This window comes from Notechis scutatus, chromosome 1 (genome assembly GCF_049901735.1).
Source record: "Notechis scutatus isolate UNSWTSFEM ecotype Mainland chromosome 1, rNotScu1.2, whole genome shotgun sequence".
Lineage (NCBI taxonomy): Eukaryota > Metazoa > Chordata > Lepidosauria > Squamata > Elapidae > Notechis > Notechis scutatus.
This window is the reverse complement of record NC_142009.1, coordinates 81,401,229-81,427,846: the sequence shown is the minus strand read 5'-3', so window position 1 is coordinate 81,427,846 and position 26,618 is coordinate 81,401,229. Positions and strand designations below refer to the sequence as shown.

Below are 26,618 nucleotides of genomic sequence, written 5' to 3'. Positions count from 1 at the left end.
TGCATGTGTGAAAGAAAAATCAGATGGCAGAAGTGGCGAAAACCAAACGGACAGCAGTACATGAATCATGGTTCTGGGTATTTTAATGACTTGCAAGTTGAATACGAGTTAAATATAATATTCAGGGTTCTTGTTGTTTTTTTGAAAAATGCAATTCTAAGATGCAACATCATAAGCACAGGATCAAAATCAAGAGATGTAATAGCTGCTTTCCATTTTGTGTTGGTCAGGCAATGTCTAAAATATGGCATCCAATTCTGGGGAGTTGAATTTTAGGAAGGACATTGATGGAACTGAGTGTGTCCAAACAAGACAGCAACAACAACGATAATCATGAAATTTTCCGAACTGCAGATTGGGAGGAAGATGATTTTCCCAATTTGCCTTTTTCATTCTCTCTGGGTCTCTTACAAATGTACTCCAGGGTTATGACAGACTCTCTGACCCAGCATGGGAGGCTCTGCTGCAGAGACTGTGAAGTTGGCAAAAATATATATCGTCCCTCCGCCTTAACCAGTAGGAATCTCTGCTGCATGATGAGCCTTCCACATCACTAAAAAAGATCCCTCTTTCTCTCTTCTCGTGAACATTCATACCCCCACGGATGAACAAGCAAGCGGATTGCAACTCTTTTCATACCTTGACCCTGCAATTCTCCCTGACTCAGCCAAACAGTAGCACTTGGTTGAGAAGTAAATAGGTTTAAATCTCCAGCCGTCCATTTTCTAATGGAAGCAATTCAGATTATTGCTTCAGTTTAGTTGCAGAAATATCTGTGTAAAGTAAGTGGAAAGGGAGAAAAAAATCATCTACACTTTAAGAAAGGAATTGATGCCCTCAGAAACTGCTCAGACTGGTAAGTATCTAATAGGAGGTCCAAAATCTTTTTTTCTCTCTTTCCCCTAACCTTGTTTTTTCCTCTAAAAGAAGCAAAAGATTGTCAATTTTCTTATTGATTCAAGGTAGCTTTAAAACTAACCAAGTCTCTTTTATTAAAAGTTATCCTTTTACGTCTAAGAAGTTTTGAATGTAAGAATATAAAGTTTTAGATAAAATTTAACTTGCAAGTTAAATTGTGATTGTGACTAAATAATAAAGAGAAAAAGAATGATGAAAGGGAAAAGAAACAATACAATTACAACAACATTATATACATAAAACTGCTTCTCACAGATGTGTATATTTACATACCGTACATTTTAATGTACATTTATATGTTTTACACAGCATTCAATAAACATATTACATGTGATCAATTTGAGGTTTATATGTACAATATTGCAATTTAATCTAATAAGACTTTATTTCAACATGGATAGCAAATGATCATATCTTAGTAACTGCTGCATTTTTACTTGGAGTTTTGCTTTTGAGAACAAAAGCTGAAAAAATACGCTTACCAGCTTTAATTGGAGGGAAAAAAGAACAAGAGGTTTTGTTCTTTTCTTACTTCATAAAGTGAAAAAGCAAAGTAGCAGCCTAAAAAAGAATGATGAAAGGGGTGAAGTAATTGGAAACAAAATCCTATGAAGATTGGTTAAAAGGACTGAGTATCTTTGTCTTAAAGACAAGGCAACTATGGGGAGACAGGATTGCAGTGACATTCTATTCACATTCCTATCAACCATTCATGATACAAAAAAACTTAGGTGGTAAACAATCAATTTTTAAAAATAAGATATCACTTGGAATAAAGTGAAAATGAATACGTTAAATGAATGGTGGACAACCTATTGACTATGTGTAGCCCCACCAATACCCTGAGATGTGAAAATTATGGCAAAATATCTGATTTTGTTTCCAAAAAATAAAAAATAAAATGAGGTCAGGTGGCCTCAGGAAGCAATCGTTCCCATTTCTGCACCTAAAACATCCCCCAATCTTTTTTTTTTTTTTAATTCCCCAAATCACATTATCAAAATGTAGCAATTTTGCCAGTGAATTTCAAAAGCATGAATCGGGACTGTTTTTCAGAATTTGGGAGAACATTTTAAACGGTATAAATGGGAGCCGCCTGCTTTTCCAGGGGTCTTAGCTACCCGTTCAATTCCCCTGAACTCTCTGAATGAGCTGATACAGTTTGGTCAAATGCCATCTGATGAAGGCACTGTACAGTTCACGATTTATTTATTTATTTATTTATTTTTACTTTTGCTTTACTTACATTTTGCTTCACTGGATTTTAGTTGTAAATGATTGGGATCTTGGCAAATATGACAGGATGCAAATGCAATAAACAAACAAATGGTGCCTTTTGTGTAATTAGTGTCAAACGAACAAATATGCCAATCTGAATATTGTCTACATGAAAAATAGCACAAAACTGACTGCTAGATTTGAAAAATGTTTTAAAGGGCTGAAAAAGTTGCAGTATCAATTATTCATGGCCACAACTGGGCTTAAATGAAAATAGGATAAGGAAAAACCAATAAGATATATACTCATTTTTAAAATAATTTAAATAGTTCTGTTTAATTACTATGTTTGGAATTATATTAAGCCACTATTAAGTGGGAAAACATTTTCTGAAATATATGTATGAATAAATGAAATGAAAAATGAAGATATATTTTAGGAAAAACTATTAATATAGTCTGCTTTGGTAGTAAGATTCTGATTGTAGAAATTCAAATTGTATTAACAGAGGCTAAGTAAAAATGTTGGAAATTAAGCAATGAAGATCCATCATGCCTTTGTTGACCTAAATAGTTCAGAAGTTAGAAAATCCCTGAATCAGTTAGGATCCTGAACATACCTCCTTATTAAGAAATATGTGCATTGTATATATACACAGATACAATACAAAGGCACACAGTGTTCATATTGTATGTACGTGATTTGTATATATGGTGTTTGAGCTTTTTAAAAATAATGGAAGTAGTATTACTTTAAAATTGTACTAATCTAGAGTATTAACAAGTAGCCATTGAATAGCTCTGTTGAATAGCTCTGAAAGTCAAATTTTAACAGAATCATTGTACCTCTCTCCAGATTGCCAGCCTATTGCATGATGGGTTATGCCTAGAATATTTATTACAGGGTAAATTAGGGGCAGCATTTGAAGAAATGTACTATGTAATGGAATGCAGAGTACGTGATTATTCAAGAGCGTCCAGCGCTGGACAAATATTCTAGGGAAGCAGGGGAAAGAGACTTTACTCTCCACCAGAGGTTTGTTGATTGTACTACTGGTGCTCACACTGATACTTGCTTTGATGAATACATTCAGATTGTTCATTTGGTTCCTATTGATTTGTCATCCACAACAAGCCAGAGAAATCATGATTTCTGGAATACTTCATAGAAGTTTATTACCAAACCTGGTCGTCTGCTAAATAAGTCAAACAAGCCACTAAAGATATTTGAAGCTTACTGAGATGATCTTCCCTCTGGTGAAACATCTATAAAAATGGCAATGGATGGCTTAATCATTCATAAATTAACTCTTTATCTTGGGGCTAAATGCCTTGTTGTATAAGCACCTCTCTTCTCAGTACAATTAAATACTGGATTGCAATTGACTCAGCCTTCATCCAAAATGCCTGACTTTGATGATCTTTTGGAACACATTGGGGAATTCGACTTCTTCCAGAAAAGGGTGTTTTTTCTCATTTGCTTTCTCTCAGTTGTCTTTGCCCCAGTCTACGTAGGAATTGTTTTCCTAGGGCTTATACCAGAGCACCGTTGTTGGACTCCGGGAGTTACTGAATTAAGCAACCGGTGTGGCTGGACTCTTGAAGATGAACTGAATCACACTGTTCCAAAAGGGACATCCAAAGAGGATACTTTCACCCCTCAATGCATGAGATACAACGTCAGCTGGAATGAAAGTGGCCTGAGCTGTACAAATCCCCTGGAAGACTTCACCAGTCTGGAGAACAGGAGCCTCCTTGTGACCCCTTGTCAAGATGGCTGGCTTTATGATGCTCCAGTCATGTCCATTGTGACTGAGGTAAGGTCTTGCCATTGTTTCAAATCTAATATAAGATTTTGTTTCAAAAATATATATGCCGTGTCATGTTTTTCCACTTGGATTTATTCAACAAGAAGATAAGTGCATTTCTCCCATAGCTACTACAGAGAATTCTAGAATATGCATGCTCAGGGGTTAGAATTTGTAAACATTATTTAGTTTAGTTTAGTTTACTTTATTGTCATTGCACCTCGTACAACAAATTCAAACTCCATCTTCAGTGCACATCATGACCATGAAAATAAACACAAACACACATCCTTCACCCTTCACACATTTTTTTTGGTAAATTTTATTTGAGTTTTCACAAAGAGAAAAAAAATACAAATAAAACATCTTTTTTGAAAGCAGCATAATCCCGGGTTACATTTCTTCGTACAGACACAAATTTAGGTTCATGCTCATTTTTATATTCTATTCCATATCTTATTACTATTTTACATTTTCTGCATAGCTTCTCCCCTCTTTTAATTTTATTTTAATTATCTCATCTCAATTCAAATCATTGTATTTATATTTTTTGTCTGTCCTGTTTCAATTATCTATTATCTTTTCTCATTAAACAAAATTTCTCCTGTAGTTACTGATTGGAGTATGACGCCTTTATATCTTTTCCCTAAAGTTGTAACATTCAATATAATACATAACTTCCATTCGGATTCTGCTTGGTACATTCTTAAAATACACACTGTATTATATATATATATATATTTAAAACAACATTCCATTCCAATTCAATTCTATCATTAATATTAATATTCATTAAAGTCTTAACATCTTTAACATTACTTTTCAATTAAATATCATACTTCTATGGGAACAATTATAAGCTTTCCATAGTTAATTCCCCCCCCTCTTCACTTATATTTTATAAAACATTAACTAATTAAAATGTTCCCCTTCCTTCCTAATTCAATTTTCTCATTTATTTTATTTCACTTATTTTATTCACAAACATTTTACTAAATTACACTAACTATTTTATCCCACATTTTAATCATACGTTGTTTCCAATTTTCTAAAGTTATTTCTATTACTAATATAACAATATAGTCTTATGTACCTTTACAGAATCCCTTTTTCAGTTAAATTTTCACCCATTATCTCTAAATAGGCCCTGTTTCTCTATATCTTGCTCCGGTCCTTTGTAACTTCTTTTCCTTTCCTTCTTCCCTCTCTCTTCTCTCTCCCCTTTTTACCCCTTTGTCTCTCTACCTCTATTTCTCTCTTCTGTATTCCCTCTTCTGTTGCTTTCCAGTATCATACTTAATTTTTGAATTATTTTTCTTTTCTTTGGTTGTTTTTTTAAGTCTTAAATTCTCCATTCTCTTTCCCCCCTTTCCTTTTTCTTCCCCACATAAAATTGCTTGTTCATTAAAGATGGCTTCTTCTTTGTCCCAGTCTTCTTGTTTTGCAGTTGTTTCTTGTTGTTTCTCATAGTTCCAAATCTCCATTTCTAAGAATTGAAAAACGAAGCCAAAAGAACCCTTCCCTTCTTGTGCATCTTCTTTGTACTTTTTAAGCTCCATTTTCAATTCATCCAGAAGTGGTGCCATTGTATAAATTTTTAAACAACCACCCGATTGATTTTAGTCATTCAACTATAATAACCACTAAACAAAACAGGTATTAAGCGAAACCTCAGGTGATGGCACCACGTGGTGATAGCACTTCTGGTTGTCTCTGTCACAGTTGTTGTTAGACCAGAACCATGCCATCAAAACTCAATTGCAGGAAATACGACTTCAGCAACAGAGTAGTCAATGTTTGGAATACTCTACCTGATTCTGTGGTTTCTTCCACTAACCCCAAAAACTTTAACCTTAGACTGTCTACTATTGACCTCACCCTATTCGTAAGAGGTCCGTAAGGGGTGTGCATAAGCACATTAATGTGCCTACCATCCCTGTCTTAATGTTCCATTTTATTTGTATCTATTTCATGTATTAATAATCATTTTTATACTTATATACAGTATATATTATCAAATGCATGCTTGACAAAATAAATAAAATAAATCATTAGGTGATTCGCTGCTTCTGTCCTGATGCACTTACTTCCACTTCAATTCCTCTCAAATGTCCACCTCCCCTCTGTCTTTGCCCTTTTGAGTGCCCTTGTGTTGCCATTCCTGCTTCCCCCAACTGACCTTTGCCATCTTCTTCACCCAGTTGGCAAGGCATGCCTGGTCCGGCCTTTCACAAGGCAGCTGCTGGCCATGTGAGGCCTTCCCAAAGCTTACATCAGCATTTTTGGTTTCCTTTGTAGAGTGAAATTTCCCAATAGCTATAGCATAGCACTTTGACTTATATACCACTTCACAGTGCTTTACAGCCCTCTCTACGTGGTTTACAGAGTCAGCATATTGCCCCCAATAATCTTGGTCCTCATTTTATTGACCTAGGAAGGATAGAAGGCAGAGTCAATCTTGAACTGGTCAGGATCAAACTCCTGGTTGTGGGAAGAGTTAACCTGCAGTATGGCATTATAACCACTGTATCACCACACAGCTCTTGAGGAGAAGTCATACTATGTGGAATCATATGTTTCTGGCAGAACACAAATGAGATAAGAAACAAACAAATTAATTAATGCATGCATGCATGCATGCATATATCTATGCATACATTTTGCCAAACAGTATCTTCCTTTGTCTTCCCTAATTGCTTGAATCCCCGCAGAAACCTAAAGGCCTGACCTATTCAACAATAATTTAGTGGAATACAACCCAAAATAACAACATTTTGAAGAAGTTGTTCTCCTAAATTTGAAGCAAAACAGTTGGCATGGAGGATTCTGGGGACAAGTCTGGTTTATTTATTATTATTATTTTTATCTGTTTCCTTTTCCTTGTACATTTCTCTGTGAATGGCTTTTAACTGTCTTAATAATTAGAACTAATTTTACTTCTGTTTCTTTTCTCCTTAGTTTAACTTGGTTTGTGGAGATTCCTGGAAACTAGATATGTTTCAGTCAGCTGTGAATGCTGGGTTTCTGGTTGGATCTATATTCGCTGGCTACCTAGCGGACAGGTGGGTGCATCATTCAATTTTGCTAAAACTAAATATGAATAATGGAAAGTAAGGATTGGTGAAATGAAAACCTGTTCTGAAAGTGGGTGAAGAAAACTAAACTGCCTCCATTAGAGTGGATGGATTTAAAAATAAGTGAATAATTTATTTGGGATGCAACTGAAGTGAGTCAACACTGAAAGTAAGGTGACCAACTGTTTTACAATGAGAAGGAAGACGCAAATAAATTGAAGGAAAAAATGTCTTAAATGAAAGAAACATTTCATTCATTACAACAAAAATACAGAATACACTGTATTATACACTGCCTTGTCGTGTTTCGGTAAGAAGTAAACACGGAGCACTCTCTCAAAACAATTCTCCTGTGCAGAGCGCATGCGTCTCATAATCGCATCTCGCCGCAATGTACCGAGCCTTGATGAATCGTCATGTCAAATACAAATACGTCACATCACACGCAACGGATCGGATTGGCATCAATCAAATACGGAGATTAGTCTTCAAATATCGAAAAGGAGGATCGCTTTTGAGAGGACAGAACTTACTAAAGAAGGACTGTCCTCCCTAAAATAGGATGATTGGTCACCTTACTGAAAGGGATATTTCAGAGAGTGGTTCCAGAATATTTTTTTCTGCTGTTTTGAGAAATGTTACTCCTAAAAATAATGGAAAAGTAAGAAGCATGAAAGCCAAAATTACAGGAGGATTAGTATGATGAAGGTTTGGAATTGATGCGTGGCAGCATGACATGAGGATACAAGAGTGACCATCGGGGAAACGTAGGAAACACAGCATGGCTGTATCCTAGGCAGAAATTCTGCCAAAAGGATTTCTGCTCTTCAACAGGTCACTGAGAAGTGTCTGAATTTGATCAAGAAAGTGAGCCAATTTAGAGAAAGCAGATGGTAAAATGAATAAGCTTCACTCAAATACGGGTAGGCCTTGACTTATGATGACAATTAGGCCCAAAATTTCTCTTGCTAAGTAAAACATTTGTTAACTGAGTATTGCCCCATTTTACGACCATTCTTGCCACCGTTGTTAAGTCAATCACTGCAGTTGTTAACTTAGTAACATGATTGTTAAGTGAATCTGGATTTCCTGTTGACTTTGCTTGTCAGAAGGCCGCAGAAGATGATCGCATGACCCCAAGGCACCTCCACCGACATAAAAATATGACTCAGTTGCCAAACATCTGAGTTTTGATGATGTGACCACAGGGATGCTGCAGGGATTGTAAGAAAAATGGTCATAAGCCACTTTTTTCAGTACTGTTGTAACTTTAAACTGTCACTAAGTGAACTGTTGTCAGTCGAGGCCTACCTGTATGGGATTTTTGTGAGAGTATGGAATTGAAGTTTGATTGATCAATGCAACTACAGGCAGTATATGATTGAAATAAAGCATGTGTGACAATACATAAATTGCACAGGAGCAGTGGTGGGATTTAATTTTTTTTACTACCGGTTCTGTGGGCGTGGCTGTGTGGGCATGGTGTGGCTGTGTGGGCATGCTTTGTGGGTGTGGCAGGGAAGGTTACTGCAAAATCCTATTCCCTCCCCACCCCACTAACCTGCTTTCCAGCTCCATTCTCCTGTGCAGGGCAACAATCAGCCAATCAGCTGGGATGCAGGAAGCAGAGAATAGAAGGGGGTGGGGCCAGTTAGAGGTGGTATTTGCCCGTTCTCCAAACTACTCAAAATTTCCGCTACCAGTTCTTCAGAACTGGTCAGAACCTGCTGAATACCACCTCTGCACAGGAGCAGAAGTGGTATTCAGCAGGTTCTGACCAGTTCTGGAGAACCAGTAGCAGAAATTTTGAGTAGTTCGGAGAACCAGCAAATACCACCTCTGACTGGAGATTTTACAGTCTCCTTCCCCTGCCACGTCCACCAAGCCACGCCCACAGAACTGTTAGTAAAAAAAATTGAACACCACCTCTGCACAGGAGGTTAGGTAAGTATCCTTCTCTGTTTAATGTCTTTATGAATAAAAGCATAAGGGATGTTTGTGATGCTGATGAAGTGGATTGGTAGACGATATGAATTCAGGCATATTGTGTACTGTCAGTCCAGACCTGAATGTTAATATATGAAACAAGGCAGATGCTTTTGAAAAGTAACGTACCACAGACCAAGGTAATTACATTTGACAAGGGAAATAGGTTCTACTTGTGCTAGCTTTTTGCCATTATTTGAGAACATGTCTTCATAAGCATATACAAACTTGTATAATATAATAACATCAGAATGCCAGAAAACTAGACCCTGGCCATTCAATCTGAAACTTCATCTCTGGTTGGTATTTGTATAAGCTAATACATACACTTATATTCTCCATATAGGTGGTGTATATGGGCATTTCTGGATACTTTATACTTTTAACTAAACTGAAGAACTGAACATTTGAAAATCTAAGTGAGTTTATGGAGCAAAGCTTAACTGAGTACAAAATATATGTTTTTACTAGGTCTCTTTATTTTTAATACTGCAACATCAAATAAAATATAAGCTAGAATGCTGTGCTAATATATTATTATAGTTTGCTACCCATAATTATTTGAGACTTCCAATTGCAGGAAGCCTTTGACTTAACAACCACTCATTTAGTTATTGTTTGAATTTACGATGGTGCTGAAAAAAGTGACTTGTGACCAGTTCCTGCACTTATGACTGTTTCAACCTCCCTGTGGTCAGGAGATCAAAATTGGCAATTGCCTGGCAACTTGCCATGTGTTTACATGATCCCCATTTGTGACCTTTCCAGCTGGATTCTGACAAACAAAGCTAAGTGGGGAAGCTGAATTCATGTAAAGTCATACGATTCACTTACAGTGAACTGCAGTGATTCACTTAAATGGCAATGGCGAAAAAGATTGAGCACAACTAACTTAAATTACTTTTCTCACTTTGAAAACAGAAGTTCAAATCCCAGTTGTGATGGTAAGTTCAAGACTACTTATAATATCTATCTCAGAAGTATTGAAAACAAACAAAATAATGGACAAACATACACTAAGGTGAAGTGTAATACAGAGGAACAGACCATTATGAAATTTAGAACACATCTTCATGTAGAGTTGATGTCTTACATATTTGCTAACTATTCTGAATTGGCCTGGACAGTCACAACTTAGGAAAATAACCTTACAGGGAATTATCTGCAAAAAAACCCACCCCAATATTCTAAAATGAGGTTTTGATGGAGAGAATAAACAGAGATTATAATTTGGCACTCAGATTTTGGCTTGCAAAGACCTTGTACTACTGCTTTATATACCTGAAGGTACTATTGCTGTGTGACCTCTTCCTTGTTAAGTTTCTTTAAATTTCTTTAAAGCTTGTTAAAAAGACCAGTGGTTAAAAAAAGAAGCTTTCCTCTGGATGAGGACAAGAGAGGATAAATAAAACAAAGCTTTATTTATTTTTCTTTCCATGGTGCTTTGCTCTTGAATATGATGTTGTTTGATTCTCAATGGGATTTGTTAGTTTAGCTGAAAGCAACAGGGATTCCACTCTTCCTAGCCCTAAGAAGCTAAAAATGTTCCCAGTGCCTCCTCTCACATTTCCTGCCAAAGCTGCACCATCCTAGTAGTCTTCTTTTTAAAAGCTTTATAGAATTCCTCTCTTCTTCAAACTGTTATCCTAATAGTCAAAATTTTCATCCAACTTTTTTAAAATAAATGTCTAATGAAATGTACATTCATGCCAGCATGCTTTCAGGATAAGCAATTTTTTTTTGCAAAGTCAAATAAAGTAAGAAGCAAGAAGAAAGTATCTATGGGGATTCTCAATCATCCAAGTCATGGTTGTCCCAGAGGTGCTTCCCCCCACACCAAAGGCAACTGGACTTTTTTTTCCCTTTGAAAATGTTTCATTTCTCATCCAAGAAGGAGAGGGATACAACACCACCTATGTGGTGGATTCAATTTTTTTTACTACTGGTTCTGTAGGCGTGGCTTGGTGGGCATGGCAGAGGAAGGATACAGCAAAATTTCCATTCCCTCCCCACCCCACTAACCTGCTTTCCAGCTCCGTTCTCCTGTGTAGGGCAACAAAAGAAGACCCAGCTGATCAGCTGGGACTTGGGAGGCAGAGAATAGATGGGGTGGGGTTAGTCAGAGGTGGTATTTGCCAGTTCTCCAAACTACTCAAAATTTCCACTACCAGTTCTCCAGAACTGCTAAATACCACCTCTGCACCTATCTCCATTTACAATGGAGCCTTTTCAACAGTCCCAAGAAAGTTCCATACCCATTTGCACTCTGATTCAGGTGACCCTGAGGACACAGAAAAACCCTCAGGTGGCCTCAATGTATCTCAAAGAACTAACAACCAGATGACTGCAAAGAAGATAAATCCTTCCATTCCCTGCCGGTCAGTCAGAATTGAACAAGCTTCTTGGATGAGAAGTGAAACATTTCTAAAGAACAAAACAAGCAAGTCCAGTTGCTTTTTTGGAAACAAGAAGAAAATACTATTTGTATTTGTAGTGACAAAGAAGCATAATAGAAAGTGCTTAACGTAGTTCTTCCTGTATTCCTATCTGTGGCAAACGTTTTGTAAGATAAGGAATAGATGGCTCATCGCCTTTATGAATACCAATCTAGCAACAACATAGTAGAATTTCAATGTCATGATTTTTCATTTTTTGGTACCCCCTCCCCCAAAATAAGATGGGAATTGTGAATTGCAATTAAGGGGACAAATTTTTCCCATTTTACAAATCTAAAAAGATCCTAATTACCTCCCAGATTTTAACCATTTGTGGGTAATGATTTAAGGATAAATTACTTCTGTTCCCACACTTAAAAGTCTATGTCATTACTTTATTAAACTTCAAAATGCAGTTAACATTGCAGAATAGAATAGAATAACAGAGTTGGAAAGGGACCTTGGAGGTTTTCTAGTCCAACCCCCTGCCTAGGCAGGAAACCCTATACTATTTCAGACAAATCGTTGTCCAATCTCTTCTTTAAAACCTCCAGTGTTGGAGTATTCACAACTTCTGGAGGCAATTTGTTCCACTGATTAATTGTTCCAACTGTCAGGAAATTTCTCCTTAGTTCTAGGTTCCTTCTCTCCTTCATTAGTTTCCATCCATTGCTTCTTGTCCTGCCCTCAGTTGCTTTGGAGAATAGCTTGACTCCCTCTTCTTTGTGGCAGCCCCTGTGTTATTGGAACACTGCTACCATGTCACCCCTAGTCCTTCTTTTCATCAGACTAGACATACCCAGTTCCTGCAATTGTTCTTTATATGTTTAAGCCTCCAGTCCCTAATCATCTTTGTTGCTCTTCTCTGCACTCTTTCTAGAGTCCCAACATCTTTTTTACATCGTGGTGACCAAAACTGAATGCAGTTTCAACATATACACGGCTCAAAAATATAAAGGGAACACAAAAATAAGACATTCTAGATCTGAATAAATGAAATATTCTTATGAAATACTTTGTTCATTACATAGTTGAATGTGCTGACAACAAAATCACACAAAAATTATCAATGGAAATCAAATTTAGCAACCCATGGAGGTCTGGATTTGGAGTTACATTCAAAATTAAAGTGGAAAAAAACACTACAGGCTGATCCAACTTTGATGTAATGTCCTTAAAACAATTCAGAATGAGGCTCAGTAGTGTGTCTGGCCTCCATGTGCCTGTATGACCTCCCTACAATGCCTGGGCATGCTCATTATGAGGTGGTGGATGGTCTCCTGAGGGATCTCCTCCCACACCTGGACTAAAGCATCCTCCAACTCCTGGACAGTCTGTGGGGCAATGTGGCGTTGGTGGATGGAGCGAGCCATGTGTCCCAGATGTGCTCAATTGGATTCAGGTCTGGGGAACAGGCAGGCCAGTCTATAGCATCAATGCCTTCATCTTGCAGGAACTGCTGACACACTCCAGCCACATGAGGTCTAGCATTGTCTTGCATTAGGAGGAACCCAGGGCCAACCGCACCAGCATATGGTCTCACAAGGGGTCTGAGGATCTCATCTCGCTACCTAATGGCAGTCAGCCTACCTCTGGCGAGCACATGGAGGGCTGTTTTACTTTGAACCTGCTTTCATCTGTGAAGAGCACAGGGCGCCAGTGGTGAATTTGCCAATCTTGGTGTTCTCTGGCAAATGCCAAATGTCCTGCACGGTGTTGGGCTGTAAGCACAACCCCCACCTGTGGACGTCGGGCCCTCATACCACCCTCATGGAATCTGTTTCTGACCGCTTGAGCAGCCACGTGCACATTTGTGGCCCGCTGGAGGTCATTTTGCAGGGTCATTTTGCAGGGCTCTGGCAGTGCTCCTCCTTGCACAAAGGCAGAGGTAGCGGTCCTGATGCTGGGTTGTTGTCCTCCTACAGCCTCCTCCACGTCTCCTGATGTACTGGCCTGTCTCCTGGTAGCACATCCATGCTCTGGACACTACGCTGACAGACACAGCAAACCTTCTTGCCACAGCTCGCATTGATGTGCCATCCTGGATGAGCTGCACTACCTGAGCCACTTGTGTGGGTTGTAGACTCCGTCTCATGCTACCACTAGAGTGAAAGCACTGCCAGCATTCAAAAGTGACCAAACCATCAGCCAGAAAGCATAGGAACTGAGAAGTGGTCTGTGGTCACCACCTGCAGAACCACTCCTTTATTGGGGATGTCTTGCTAACTGCCTATGCTTTCCACCTGTTGTCTATTCCATTTGCATGTGAAATTGATTGTCAATCAGTGTTGCTACCTAAGTGGACAGTTTGATTTCACAGAAGTGTGATTGACTTGGAGTTACATTGTGTTGTTTAAATGTTCCCTTTATTTTTTTGAGCAGTGTATTTTGATTTGGGGTTAAGGCAAGACCTTTCTCTCCTTCTGCCAAATACTGCTGGAACTTCAATTATTAATCCATACTTTAAAACCATTGCTTAACAGCTTAAAAAAAAATTACATGTTGCTTGAGGAACAAACATACATTCATGCACATACACATATGTGTATATACTATGTCCTTTTGATTGATGGGTATCAGGATTATTTAAATAATTTTGCCTTCCATTCCAGGCTTTGTAAAGTTTTTCTATTCTTAAATCTGGTGAATAAATAAAATTAGAGTGCAGATATAAATGTCTCATCAGAGAAGAATAGAAAATTGGACTTACAATGCTTTATATGGCTGTGAACATTGCCACCTTGTGTTCAGATTCACAACTGTTAATCAAACGCCATTATGCATAGTATTGCTGAAGAAAAACATTTATTCCTTTAGGAAAGGCTGCTGTGCTAGTGGTTTTGTCAGCCAAGGCAGGGATGGATTCATTACAATCTATTTTTATTCACAGTGTTCAAGAAAATTCTTAGTAGTTTAGTTTAGTTTAGTTTATTGTCATTGCACCTCATACAACAAAATTAAATACCATCTTCAGTGTACATTATGACTATGAAAATAAACACAAACACACATCCTTCACATTCTATACATTGAATTGAAAACTCCTGATATTGCATTAATATTGCACTATACAGTAGAATTCAATAGAGTTACTGCCCTGGGATAGAAGCTATTTGTCCTTGTTTTTATTATCCTGTATCATTAGTAACTCAAAACTTTAGTTCAGCACTCTACATTAATCTAACACGGGGCTGGGAGGTATAGGATTCAGTGTGTTGTAGGAGGCCAGTCATAATGTTAGCAGGTTGTATGAATTATAAATCATCTGAAGCCACATGTGCCTAATTTATTTGGGCAGAGTATTTCATACGAGCAGAGAAAATTTGAATCTGGGTTTAAGGTTTAGATGTTGTGTGAATTCAGGCAGTAGCGTTGAACCTAGAAAGAGCTAAGCAAATTTGATAGAATGAGACAGTTGGAAGGTACCTTACAAATCCATCTCCTAGTCAGGGCAGAACAAGTAGTCCTCGACTTACAACAGTTTGTTTAGTGACCATTCAAAGTTACAACAGAGCTGAAAAAGTGACATATGGCCATTTTTCACACTTTTATGACCATTGCAGCATCCCCATGATTTACATTAGGATGCTTGACAATTGGTTCATATTTATGACAGTTGGAGTGTCCCAGGGTCATCTGTTCACTTTTTGCAACCTTCTGGCAAGCAAAGTCAATGGGGAAGCCAAGTACCTTATGATTCTTGACTCTTGACCAATGTATCTTTCCTTTATGTATACTGAGAGCATTTGCACCAAGACAAATTCCTTGTGTGTCCAATCACACTTGGCCAATAAAAGAATTCTAATTCTAAATTCTCTTAACAACCCTGATACTAACTTAACAACTCTAGCGATTCACTTAACAATTGTGGCAATAAAAGTCATAAAATGGGGCAAAACTCACTTAACAAATTTCTCACTCAGCAACATACATTTGGGGGTCAATTTTGGTCGTAAGTCGAGGACAACCTGTACCACAAGGGCACCTTAAATAGAACTTCAACATATGATTTTCCTTGTATCTTTCTGATCTTGTGTATCTGTTGCTTCTCTTAATGCAGATTTGGACGGAAAGTAAGCCTTTTAATTTCTGTCCTGGTAACTGCAATCTCTGGAGTACTCGTTGCCTTCTCACCAAACTACTTATGGTCTGTGATATTTCGTTTCATCCAAGGCCTGTTCAGCAAGGGCAGCTGGATGGCAGGTTACAGTTTGCGTAAGTATGACACTTGCCTTCAGATTGGTATTCTGCGAGAGGACAGAGTAGTGGAACCCATTTAACTCTTTTAAAGATTAAAAAGAAATTTAATCTTTAATACTGTTTCCTAAATTAGTACTAGTCAAGTCCAACTCTAATAAATCAAACCTATTCTTGAAACTCAGAAACTAAACTTTTGAATATATTTAATAATCCCAGGAAAAAGATGTATCTTCAGCTTTAAGAAATAATTTTACATTAGATTAAAAAAAAGCTAAAGGTTTCCCCTGCCCAATTATTTCTGACTCTAGGGGGCAGTGCTCATCTCTGTTTCTTAGTTGAGGGAGCCAGCATTATCTGAAGACACTTCCATGGTTATGTGGCCAGCATGACTATATGCCGAGGAGCATGGAATTCTGTTATCTTCCCACCAAAGTGGTACCTATTTATCTATTTGCATTTGCATGCTTTCAAACTGCTAAGTTAGCAGGAGCCAGAGCAAAAACGGGAGCTCACTGCATCATGTGGTACTTAGGTCTTAAACTGCCAACCTTTTGCAGCCTTATTAATTTGGGATCCTTTTGCTACAATGTATATTAATATACTAAAGTTACAGGCTTCCTTCTCATGACTAGATTAAAGGTCTAACCATGTCTTGAGCCAACAGGGTGCTCTACCAGCATGAAAGCTGCTGTTCCTGCCACAGTCCCAATGCCCAAAAATGGTGCTGTTCCTATTAAATGTCTACAAGACACATTAGGGACAAGGAATGATAGATTTCCCCAGGCTTGTTTCCCTCCTTTCCTCTCCTACCAAACATTATCATCTGGGGGAGGAACTGTGATGACCCGGAGTGTAACACAAATGTAACAAAATCCAAAATGTAAATAAATGTCCTTTAATGCCTCCAACTTGGCCCCACTGTTCAATAATAGTTGGAGATAAAATGTATTCAAAAATAGTCTTCAAAAGAAAGCAATACAATCCAAACTTAATGAGCAGATAAAGGTGAAATAAAAAACTAAAACAAACTACAATGAAAGAATTTCCACAAGGGACCAGGATAAGTAATTACCAACTTCAAGGAGATAACAAGGCACAGTCTGTTGGAAGGACGCCAACTAAGATAACTTCAGCCCAAAATAACATACACTTTACTTCTGGCAACAATGTGTTTTAACCGTCTCTCTTATATACTATTCTCCCCAGCTGCAACCAATGGAGGGGATCATGGCCGCTTCCTCTCTCGTAAGCCAAGTTGTTGCCTTCTCCGTCCCTCCCTGCGTGTCTTAGGATGAAGAGGCGATAGGCCTGGTTCTTCCTCTGACTGCCCAGCCAGCCTCTGCCCCTCCCCAGCCTCCTCCACAACCTCCAGAGCCACACTTCCACTCCCTGTCTGCTGTTCCTCCTCTCCCTCAGAGTCTGACTCTAACAAGGGCATGACAGAAACATACATCAATCATTCTTCTTAATAAAACATGAGGGGGTGGGATAAAAAGAGAGGTGTTTTTGGTAATCGTTTTGTCTTCAAAAAGAGCTAATTCAGGGTTCAAAAAGAGATGAATAGAAATACATAAGTGCATAAATCCATATGCAAAAGGAGCCTAATTACCAGTTGACATCTGAGTGTCTGGAAAAGCATTAAACCTGGGTTCCAGAGCAATGAATTGAAAGAATGGGGAAGGTTGTGTGATGGAATGGTACAGGGAGAGCCATCTCTTTTCCCTCTTCCTCTCTGGACAGCTGTTGTTTGGGTTGATGCAATTCTTCAAGACACAAATTGTCTTGGAAAATTGGCAGGCATAGAAAGACTTGGCAGTTGTTTTTTAAAAAAAAACCCAATGTTTCCTACTGTCCAAACAAGATTTTTTTCTAGAGAACAGTTCCCAGGAATCATAAATGAGGGTGTGTGCCGATAAGAGCCTGAAGTGGCCAGTCCTCCTTCCCAAGAATCATAAGGTACAGAATAGTTTTGGTAAAGCATGCCAGAATATATCCACATTAAAAATATTAGAGAAAAAAAAGGAGAAAACAGCAGTTCAAAAACCGAAATAGCCAAGTATGAGTTAAAGCTACCTTCAGTACAACCAGGGATCAAAGGAAGGCAGCTTCATGAGGACATGGAACAAGAAAGATGTTGGTGGGTTATATTCATATTGTAATTAGCTACAGATGAACAAAGGCTAAAAGAGGGTATAAATACCTCTTGTTGCAACAATGTGGATGAACTGAGTTGGTTCATTTGTAAGTTGAACATGTGTTTTAGGCTGCTTTCTGAGTTTTTCTGCCCAGATCTCTGGATTATTTCATTCACTAATTTAATCTAAATGTTGCTTAACATTTGAATTAAATTGAATCTAGAAGCACCTCATGAATAAAAACCAAGGGATAAGATAGAAGCTACAGCATTATTTTCTGAGACATCCCTTACAAATTGTGGTGAGATGGGTGGCAACAAATTCAATCAATCATTATAGCACTATACTGTAATGTTGGACCTAGAGGATTCAGGAGGATTGTCATAGTTAATATTATTAAGAGCCACTGAGAGGCCAAAGAGATCGTAGATATCGGTAGCGTATGTATCATTTCCATGCAGTTTCAAAATGGATGTCCCTTATTAGTTTTTAATTGTTTGAAATGTGTTCTCCACTGTTTCTTTTCCTTACAAGCATTCTTCCTAATCAAAGCCTATGAATAAGCTATTTCTCAATTAAGAATTAATATGGAAAGTCCTCGTTTTATTTTCCAGTCACAGAAATTGTTGGCCCAAGCTACAGGAGGACTGTGGCCATTCTCTATCAACTAGCCTATGCCTTTGGCCTCCTCATCCTCAATGCTTTGGCTTATGTAATTCCCAACTGGCGGTGGCTTCAACTTGCTGTTACTCTTCCAATGTTCCTTCTCTTACTCTACTACTGGTAAGAACTTCTTGCTCAGAGTCAGACTTTTGCCTATAATATCCAAGGGAAAGATTCTATTATGGAACAAGGAAAGACTGGGTCTAGTGCAATTAGGATAGGGACGGAGAATCTCCAAATGATATTAGATTCCAACATCCAGTAGCTATGTCCACTATGGCAATTGTGAAGGATTGTGGAAGCTGTAATTTAACAGGGGAGGTTCTGTAATTTTAGGAGGCTCATATTTATTTGCTTATCTATATATATAAAAGCGAAATACCACTCATGCATCATCACAAAATCTCCAGAACCATAAAGCTACAAACTTGAAATTCGGCACATATGTTCCTCTTAGCTTTTAGGTGCTCACTAAGAAAGGATTTTTTGAAATGACCATCAGAGCATTAGTATTTTGTATATTATTATTAACACACTCCGATGCTAAGGAGATCTACTTCCTCTCCCCACCTGAAAAGAAATCTGTTCCAAATGCAAAACACAAGCAGGAGTTTCAGTTTCAGTTTTACTTTCACAGCACCAAGCAGCTTTAGTACAGAATAGTTGAGTTAAGTCACGCCCAGGCTCCTTGCTGTCTCTGTCTTGCTCATTGTCATAGTCATCTATTTCTCAGGAAGTAAACAGAAACCCAGACTGCTTAACATCCTACAAGTATAAAATAATGTATGTGTTGCATCCAAAAACTGATTTGTGAATAGCCAGGAACATTAGGTAATTTTCACTGCTTGCTTCTTCTACATCTCCATTTCCTTCCAAATTATGTTATTGCTGTCTACCCTGCCCCGATAACCATAGATATCGATGTATTCCTTTTAAGGAATAATGCTTTTCGTATCACATGACATATTACACCACAATAAATTGGTTATATCTTTAAAGTGAAACAAGCCTAAGTTAATTAATGCATGTAGGAGAAGATAGATATCTGGGTCCCACTCTATGGGCTTGTTTTTTGCCATGAACATTTCTGGACCAGACCAATGATTCTAGTTCTTTTGTAGGTGCCTCCCTGAGTCACCCAGGTGGCTGATCACTCAAGGACAGAATGCCCGAGCTCTGAAAATTGTGGATGAAATTGCTAAAAAAAATGGAAAAGTTGTACCTGCCTTTTTTGAGGTGAGTCTTAAACACTACATGTGCCTACTTATCATTGGTCGGCTATTATCATAGGATGTTGTTGCTGTCCATTCATCTTCTTCTGAACTTCTTCCACCTCTGCTTCATTAGATGGATTTGAATCTTTCAGTGGTGGGTTTGAGCAAACCGATGGACGGTGGGTGGTGTGTACCACATATTTGCACTACGCCGTTCTCTATTCTTCTGCAGCTGCCCATACATTCTGAAATGAAAAGGTCCCAGGACAACAAAACTTATCACATGATTTCTTGCCCTGGCTTTAACTGAGTGATAGAGAGCAGAATGCCAGAAAGATGCATCCACCATGAATGATAAGACATTTCATAGCCATAGTGTACCTCTTCCTAACCATGGTAAGCAGAAATAATCCAATAATCATGATAACGTCAGCAAAGCTGGAGGTTGGAGATGGTAATTCTATTGTAAGCTGCCCAGAGTCAGTCGGGAGAGTGAGAAGGGTGGCATATAAATTTAATGCAATTTAAAAAAATACTCTTTTAATTGCTGCAAAGATTGGAAGCCACTTATTTAGATTTCTTTATCTTTCTTTTTTCTGTTATTCTTTTACATTTCTTTTCCTACTTTTTCTTTGCTTCTGTAATTTTTTTAAAATATAAATAAAATTTTCTTATAATAAAAGTGGCTTCCCCCCCCCCCAAAAAAAAAACACAACCAAAGGAGAACATCAGTGAACGATTCCATTCTGCTCTTTTTGTTTCTACTCTGTTAAAGGATTCCACCAGAAATGTGAGAAATATTAATTATACTAGCTGTCTGAGTATATAGTATAATTCTGGAAATGTTGACATATGAAAATGGATTCTACACAATGCTTGGGCTGCTTGTTTAACATGTATGCGGTAACAACTGGGAGAACATTATTTTTCCTTAATGTTAAGAGAAAGACACAAGATGCGAATGCAAAAAAGTACAGAGGAATTAGTTTATCAATCATTTCTGGCAAGAGGTTTAGCAAAACTCTGCTTGAAAGTCTATAAAAAATGATAATAAGCCCAGTTTGGAATTGTGCTATGATTTCATGTCATCAGGGGACACTTCGGTCATCAGGGGACACTTCATGTCATCCCCATTAGAGGATGTCCAGATTAGATTTTTCCTCACTGAGAAGTGTATGAATGTGGGAAGGGAAGTTAATTGCATGATTATTTATTAATGGATGACATATAATTTAAAAAGGCTTAAATTATAGAATATTTTTGTGAATATGAATTTCAACACTGAAGATATGATAAGAATGGCATATGATGAAAAAAGCAATTAATTGAATGCTTAGCAAATGGTTCAATATTGAACTTGCCATAAGGCAAGGTAATTTGATTATTTAATGTACTTTTAGATCATTGTATACAGCAGTGTTTCTTAAAATTTTCTCCTTAGGACCTTTCTCCTTTTAAAATTACCGTATATACCGAGTATAAGTCGACCAATATAAGCCGAGGCACCTAATTTTACACAAAAACTGGGAAAACTTATTGACTCGAGTATGCCGAGGTGGGAAATGCAGCAGCTACTGGTAAATTTCAAAATAAAAATAATTAATTTGGGAAACGATCTCACTATCATGAAAGGTTTAATTGATTCACTAACCCAAAAGAAGAAGATGATGATGACAGCGGAGGCAGGAGTCACTCTCTTCCCCTCCTCGGAGGCCCCTGAGTCAGGAGTCACTACCGCCGGCGTGGCCCCTGTCCCGCCGCCTGGGAAGGGAAAGGCAAAGCGCTTTTTGCCTTTCCTTCCCGGCTGGGGCTGTTGGGAGTCGCTGCCGCCGGAGGCCGCGACTCCACACCATTTTTTTTCAGAGGGGATCTGACTCGAGTATAAGCCGAGGGGGATTTTTTCAGCACAAAAAATGGGCTGAAAAACTAGGCTTATACTCGAGTATATACAGTAGGTATGACCCTGAAAAAAATTTCTTTGTATGGTTTATATTATCAATGTTTACTACATTAAAAACTAAAATTGACATATTTGCTGCCACTCCCGCTTTTCACATTGATTTGATGGGATTTTAATATTGTATTTTTTTTTTCATTAAGAAACTTGAAATAACATATTAGGGATAGATTATCATGGAAAAAAAATCTATGTGATTGCTGGGAATTGAAAGTGTCTTGATGGTATATAATCAATCAATTATTTTTCAACATAGTCTGGCAAGTAATACTGATTTTGTGGACCGCAGAGAAGGGTCCTTGAAGTATACTTTGAGAAACACTAATATAAAGATGAATTGAATGTTTACAATTTATACAGACTTGACAAAAAAACCCAGAGAAAGTAGATGAATTTACATATCTTGTTAAAAAGATTAACTAAAGATGGAAAATGCATGGAAATACTGTATTTTAAGACATACAAATACTGGTAGAATGTCATGTTGTCGGTTCTGAGGAATGAATGTTGAATGATGCTAAAAAGTTGCATTTAAGAGCTTGTTTCTCTCCACTATACAGTATTATAGAGAAGTGGGAGTTTAGTATGTATGCACTTATTTACATTTCTAAAGCTCTCCAACTTCTTGACTTCTCTGAGCAGCATATGAAATTAAAAGCAAAGGTGTACTGTAGAACAACACCAGACAACAGGAAAGGGAGATGGTCATCTGATGGAACAGACATAAAAGTATGTCAGCAAAAAGATAAAAGTAAGTTGACTATAATAGGAGTTGGCATCAGACATCTTTTATGGTTATCCAAAATGGAAATGGTTAAAATAAAGAACAAAGGTCTCAAAGCTCTGATTGATGATATTTATTGGATGCAAGGTGAGGTTACAATACATAAATTCTAACCTGTACTCTACTTTCAACTAGGAAAATTATACTCAGGCAATAAGCAGCAAGGTTCTGGATCATTTTCTCATGTTTTTTTAGTAAAAGGGAGAAGGCTTTCTGTTTGCATCTACTGAGAGTCTTACAAACAGACCATAAGACTTTTTAATTAATGTGAAAACAAGCTCTCATGACGAGATATTTAAAAGATATGTACAGCGAGAGAAAAAAGCTATAGGGTCAAGCCAGGATGTAAAAGTATGAATGAACGTAGATTGAGAAGGAAAGTGGGTGAAAAGTTTGAATGAAGTAGAGTTGGTCATAGAAAAAGAATGAAAGAGGGTTAAATTTGCAAAAAAATAATAATGAAGAGTCAGGTGCACCTGCAGAGGCTGTGATTAACATCCAAATGGTGGGTGTGAAAGCTCTACCCCTTTTACATGTGATGCATTTGATACATGCAGGTTGCCCTGAGCAGAGTGAATGGTTAGGGAAACACAGGAAGTCCAAGAAAGATGAGGTTGAGTGGAATGAATGTAGTCCTCAAAAAGAAAAGACTTTGGTCTTGGTGTAAATTAGCTTTAATGTTTTCTTTTAGCTTTTTAAATTAACTTTTTCTCATCTCATGCCTTACATTTCTTATACCATTTCTGTTTTCTGCATAACGTTTATCCTGAACAAAAACAATGTGATGGATTTACCTTCTCTTTTTTATTTACATTGCAACTGTTACTCTATAGAATATTAATCTTGAAGAAGAACATGTAGATGACACAAAGCTTAGCCCTTCACTGCTGGACCTTGTGAGGACACCACAGATCAGGAAATACACATTAATTTTGATGTATAACTGGTAAGAGGCCATTTATTTCATGTGTTTCATTGAATCCTTGTTAGCTATGCCAACTATGCTGGCTCTATTGGTATACACACAATCCTAATATGTTATATTTACAATTTTATGTGTAACAGCATACAAACCCTTGGTTAGAGTTCATATTTTGCCTGACATTCAGACTCCTCTGCTCATTAAAAAAATTGGATCCACATTCCTGTAACATTATTAGTGGTAAATGGATTCATACTGGGTGTTCTGAATACATTGCAGTTGTATTGCCCTGAAAACATTACAGCTTGAGATTAGGTATCATCATGGGGAGGGTTTTTGTTTAAATGCCTTTGAGACAGTTTTAACTCCTGGTGACTGTCTGGACAAGTCCCTACAGTCTTCTTGGCAAGATTGCAGAAGTGGTTTCCTTTGCCTCCCTCCTAGGGATGAGAGAGAAAGACTGACCCAAAACCATCCCTGACTTCCATACCTAAGGTGGAACTAGAATTCATAATCTCCTGGCTTCTAACCTGATGCCTTAACCAACATCTTAATTGCACCAAACTTTGTGCCTGTTGGCTGTAAAGCTATATAGGAAGGACCTTAGGAGACAGGGAGGCCACAACCAGGGCAATGGTTGGATAAGTGACAGTTTAACCACAGCAGCAAATATCTCACAAGGGATCCTCTGTAGTTTCTTTGGCTCTAAACAGGACAGGGGGGAGAAATGTAATTTCAGACTTGCAAGATTCTGTTACTGAAACCTTACAGCTTTAACTTGATAGCTTTAAGACTTGTGGACTTCAACTCCCAGAATTCCTCCTCCAATCATGTTAGCTCAGGAATTCTGGGAGTTGAAGTCCACAAGTCTTAAACTTGCCAAGTTTTTTTTCATTACATCTGTAAATGCAAAAGTTCAATCTCTGAGGCTATTGTGAAACGAGGGGCCACCTGTACCTGATTTAACATTTACTGCTGATTGAAACCTATTAGCACAGCTTTCAGAAACTGAATTTTCTCCACACTGATAAGAGTATAAATAGGACAAACACTTTTGGTTGGGGGAACCATCAATATTTGGTTGGGGGAACCATCAATTTTTTGCCAGAATTGTTATCGTGATTTTCATTTTTTTAGAATCTAAAACATAAAAATTGTTTTAAAACTTTGATTTACTTTGTGTGACCAAACTCATTGCTTTTAAAATTACAGATTAATAAGGCTGTACCATGTAGAACACACACAGTTGAAGACACTTGCTTTACAATAAAGGAGAATTAGCTCATGTAGCCATGCTTCCTATCTACACTACTGCACAAAGCTAACATCAGACCATTCTGCCTCTTACTGTTGTCAATTTCATAGCACTGAGCAAAGAGGCCAAAGCAAAATTTATACTCGCATTCATGCAAATGGAAGTACAGCTTTCTCTGTAATTTGGGGTACCGATAAAGCAGAATCTACCAGGATCACATAGAGAGCTGTGCTCATATACTAGTGAATATAATTATTCTTTCCTTTCAGATCTACCTGCTGAGTGCATGGAGACTGAGGAGAGGGCAAACAGGATGTAAGAATTTGGATTAATGCAGAAAACCCAATTCTCTACTCAGTTTCCAATTCTCATACAGTTTATTCAGAGCTACCATGGTGAAGTGTTGGCTTAGGACTGAGGAAACCCAATGCCAGCCCAGATTATATGGGCTTTAAATTGACAACTTCAGCATAAATGATAGAACGTCTGAGAAGATATTGCAGGCTTTCCTATTGTTTGTTTGTCCATTCATTCATTCTTATTTTGGAGGGGGAAGCTGCATAAACAAGTAAAGGAAGCAAGCTAAAGAGAAGATGGAAGTAGTGCATTTCCCATTCATATAAATTGTGGGTTGTGGAGTTACAATATCTAATAGAAAAACAACTTCCTATTTTCCAACAAGCTCCTATTGCCTAATTACTTTTTTTAATCTATTCATACCATTATCAGTTAATGGCAGAAAATTCTGGAAGGAGAAAAGAATCGTGGAGCCCTTGGGGCTCTCAGAGCTTGGTTTGTTTAGTTGTAAATTAATTACCCAACTGGGTAATATCATCACGGCATCAAGGATTCCACGATTCAATTCTGAGCTACATATATTCTCTTCCAAGAAAGAAGAGATATGGATGCAAATCAATAGAAGAAATATGGATGCAAATCTAAGGAACATACATGCCCACATGGAGAACCAAACTTTTTCACAGTCAAAATCCCAGAAGACCAAAAAACTTCTACTAACAAAACCTGATCATGCATCAGCTTGCTTATATTAGTAACATAATGTGGGATTGACATGACAAATCTGGAGCACTGATTCTTTCCAGACTTGCTGGATAATAAATCTAGACCCAATTAACTGTTGTTTTTATTTTTATTTATTTATTTTGTCAAGCAGGTTTTTGATAACAGATATAATTAGGAACATGATTATGAGTGCATCAAATGGGTACAGATAAAAGGGGACATTAGGACTGGAACGGTAGGCAGGTTGGTGCTCTTATGCATGCCCCTTACAGACTTCTTAGGAATGGGGTGAGGTCAACAGAAGACAATCTGAGGTTAATGTTTTGAGGGTTTGGGGAAGAGACCGCAGAGTCAGGTAGTGCATTCCAGGGATTGACAACTCTGTTGCTGACATCGTATTTTCTGCAATCAAGTTTGGAATGGTTTACCTTAAGTTTGTATCTATTGTTGTTCTTCTTTTCCTAGGTTCACAAGTGCCATAATGTACCAAGGACTTATTATGCACATAGGAGTTGCTGGTGGAAATGTTTACCTGGATTTTTTCTATGCCACCCTTGTTGAATTTCCAGCTGCTTTCATCCTCATCATCACCATAGAGCGTGTAGGCCGTCGTTATCCCTGGGCAGCATCTAATCTGGTGGCTGGAATTGCTTGCCTGGTTACAGCTTTCAGCCCAGATGGTAAGTACATAATGTCTGTCCATTTTTTTTAAATTGCCCTGACTAAAGGCAGCCTGGAGGAAAATGCTACAAGAATCTACTTTAGCAAACTGATGGTTACAAGCAGTCTTTCTGCAGGGACATAAAGAGGAACAACCCAAGAAGTTGGAGGGTCACGTGATAAGAGAACAAAAAAAACTATGCACAATATGGATAAAATGATGATATTGTGATGAATAACGATGTTTGAGGGATTCTGGACTCTGATAGAAACGGACTGAACTGCTTCATCAAAGCTAATATAGTGGTCAGAATGAAGCTATTTGGTGGATTTCACACTTACTTTCAGTGCAAAAGAATATCAAACA

At 37.9% G+C, this 26,618-nt stretch overlaps 1 protein-coding gene across 1 annotated transcript in view; it reads left to right on the top strand.

Moving 5' to 3' along the window:
• The first annotated feature begins 660 nt into the window (after window positions 1-660).
• The window catches only part of LOC113417031 (solute carrier family 22 member 2-like), a 38,463-nt gene continuing 12,505 nt past the window's right edge, over window positions 661-26,618 (top strand). Inside the window, exons 1-8 of the mRNA XM_026675210.2 lie at window positions 661-856; window positions 2,992-3,952; window positions 6,902-7,005; window positions 15,499-15,653; window positions 18,388-18,556; window positions 19,558-19,672; window positions 23,225-23,337; window positions 26,057-26,271. Of these exons, the coding sequence (XP_026530995.2) occupies window positions 3,539-3,952; window positions 6,902-7,005; window positions 15,499-15,653; window positions 18,388-18,556; window positions 19,558-19,672; window positions 23,225-23,337; window positions 26,057-26,271 (1,285 nt within the window). The 5' untranslated portion in view covers window positions 661-856; window positions 2,992-3,538. The remainder of the gene's footprint in view (window positions 857-2,991; window positions 3,953-6,901; window positions 7,006-15,498; window positions 15,654-18,387; window positions 18,557-19,557; window positions 19,673-23,224; window positions 23,338-26,056; window positions 26,272-26,618) is intronic.